General features: G+C 31.4%; 1 protein-coding gene across 1 annotated transcript; it reads left to right on the plus strand.

The window, feature by feature from the left end:
* Positions 1 to 63: 63 nt before the first annotated feature.
* LOC106109329 lies at positions 64 to 1,109 on the plus strand. Its single transcript, XM_013290824.1, has 4 exons — positions 64 to 157; positions 602 to 673; positions 761 to 829; positions 946 to 1,109. The coding sequence occupies exons 1-4, from the start codon at positions 97 to 99 to the stop codon at positions 1,095 to 1,097; spliced, it is 354 nt and encodes a 117-aa protein (XP_013146278.1). The 5' UTR covers positions 64 to 96; the 3' UTR covers positions 1,098 to 1,109.
* The last annotated feature ends 526 nt before the right edge of the window (positions 1,110 to 1,635 follow it).

The following is a 1,635-nucleotide window of genomic DNA, read 5'->3' on the forward strand; positions in this document are numbered from 1 at the left end:
TAGCAAACAGCCATCCATCTAAACTTTTGGATTTATAATGTAAGGTAGATTGAAATGCTTTTTTTTAATTATTATTTGGACATTTTAGATACCGAGATGCTGGATATGTCTACTAGCCAACCTTCAACATCTGGCAAAAAATCAGTAAAAAATAAAGGTAAGAATATTGCATATCTTACTTCTTACTTTTTACTATCTCAATCTTAATATCTCACCTTAATCATATTAATTTTATAGATACAAATGTTTAGATGGATGGACGGATGGATGTTTGTTTATTAGAGTTTGTATCCAAAATGGATGAACGGATCTCGATGAAATTTGGCATTTCTTAAATATTACATATGTTTTTATCTTAACAAAAAATAGCTTTATAAATTGTCTAAATCTTTCACATGTTATTTGTAAACGTTTTTTTTTTTCATTGATATTTTACGATAAATTTTACGATGCAAATCAGTTAAGATTAATGCAAGTACCTTTGCATGATTCATTTCAAAGTTTGAAACCCGTTAAATTGACGGGTCCCGTTTATGGTCTACATAGGTTTACCTGTTGTTAAAAAATGTGATGAAACTAATAGTTATATTTTACTCAACAGAAGCAACTTCCCTTATCACTAAAAAAACAAAAAAAAATCCACCTAAAAAGACAACAGGGTTAAAATCTGCAAGTAAGTGGTGATCTTTATAATTTACAAACCTAAATAACTGTTTGTTAGTTTATGTGTTAAAATACTGTTTTTTTGTTACTTCATCAGATTCTGCCAGCAACACTAAAAGAGTCACAACTCATTCAACCGAAAATCCTTTGCCTTCCACTTCTCAAGGTTAGTTTGTAGTTTTCCTCCAAGTTATTTTTCCTTGATAAACAGATTTTCATTACCACATTATATTTTTAATATGACTTTACTACTTTTTTATTAATTAGTATTGTTTTTTTTAGTTAATCCTAGTGTGAATAGGTCAGAACTACAACCAACCGACCAAAATAGCCCGAGTGTGCAAAGGAGAGCGGGAATATTTACTGGAACACAAAGTTATGCACCCACCTTCTATCCAACAGAAGAAGAGTTTGATGTAAGAATCTTTAAATAGCTAGACATAATAAGTAAATAAAGATTAAATAACCAGTGGCGGCTTGTAGGTCATAGGTAGTGCGCATAGTTGGTACTTTAAACAATATTCATGGAATACCGACCAAAATCCAAAATCCAAGCTCTCGCAATAGGTTTTGTACTAGACAAGTTTCGTTTCATGTGCCAGTATTTTCTTGTCTTTATTCTCATACTAAATGAGCCGGAGGCGCCGTGAGTAAGACAAAACGAACTTTGATACTACTTGACACCGAAAATAATTATTTAATTTGCCTCGAGCTAATTTATCTATATGCTAATGTTATAGAGAGAAAGATTTATATTTTTGGATATATTCGATTCACTCAAAAACTACTGGGCCTATTTTAAAAATTCTTTCACCATTTGAACGATAATTTATCTGTGAATAACATTTTATTATTATCACTACTATTGATGAAGTTTTTTTGATCTCTTGGAATTTACGGTCGCTGAGCCACCAACACATTTAGGGCGAGCCGCCATTGTCCATAAACGTTTACCTTTTTTTTTCAGGATCC

Source organism: Papilio polytes, unplaced genomic scaffold (genome assembly GCF_000836215.1).
Source record: "Papilio polytes unplaced genomic scaffold, Ppol_1.0 DF824448.1, whole genome shotgun sequence".
In the NCBI taxonomy this organism is placed as follows: domain Eukaryota; kingdom Metazoa; phylum Arthropoda; class Insecta; order Lepidoptera; family Papilionidae; genus Papilio; species Papilio polytes.

What these genes read in the sequence shown, in the direction of transcription:
- LOC106109329 (XM_013290824.1), top strand. Translation starts at nt 97, where the DNA reads ATGCTGGATATGTCTACTAGCCAACCTTCAACATCTGGCAAAAAATCA. An exon ending in AAAATCAGTAAAAAATAAAG is followed by an intron (nt 158 to 601) that starts GTAAGAATATTG and finishes TTTACTCAACAG; the next exon opens with AAGCAACTTCCCTTATCACT. An exon ending in AACAGGGTTAAAATCTGCAA is followed by an intron (nt 674 to 760) that starts GTAAGTGGTGAT and finishes TTACTTCATCAG; the next exon opens with ATTCTGCCAGCAACACTAAA.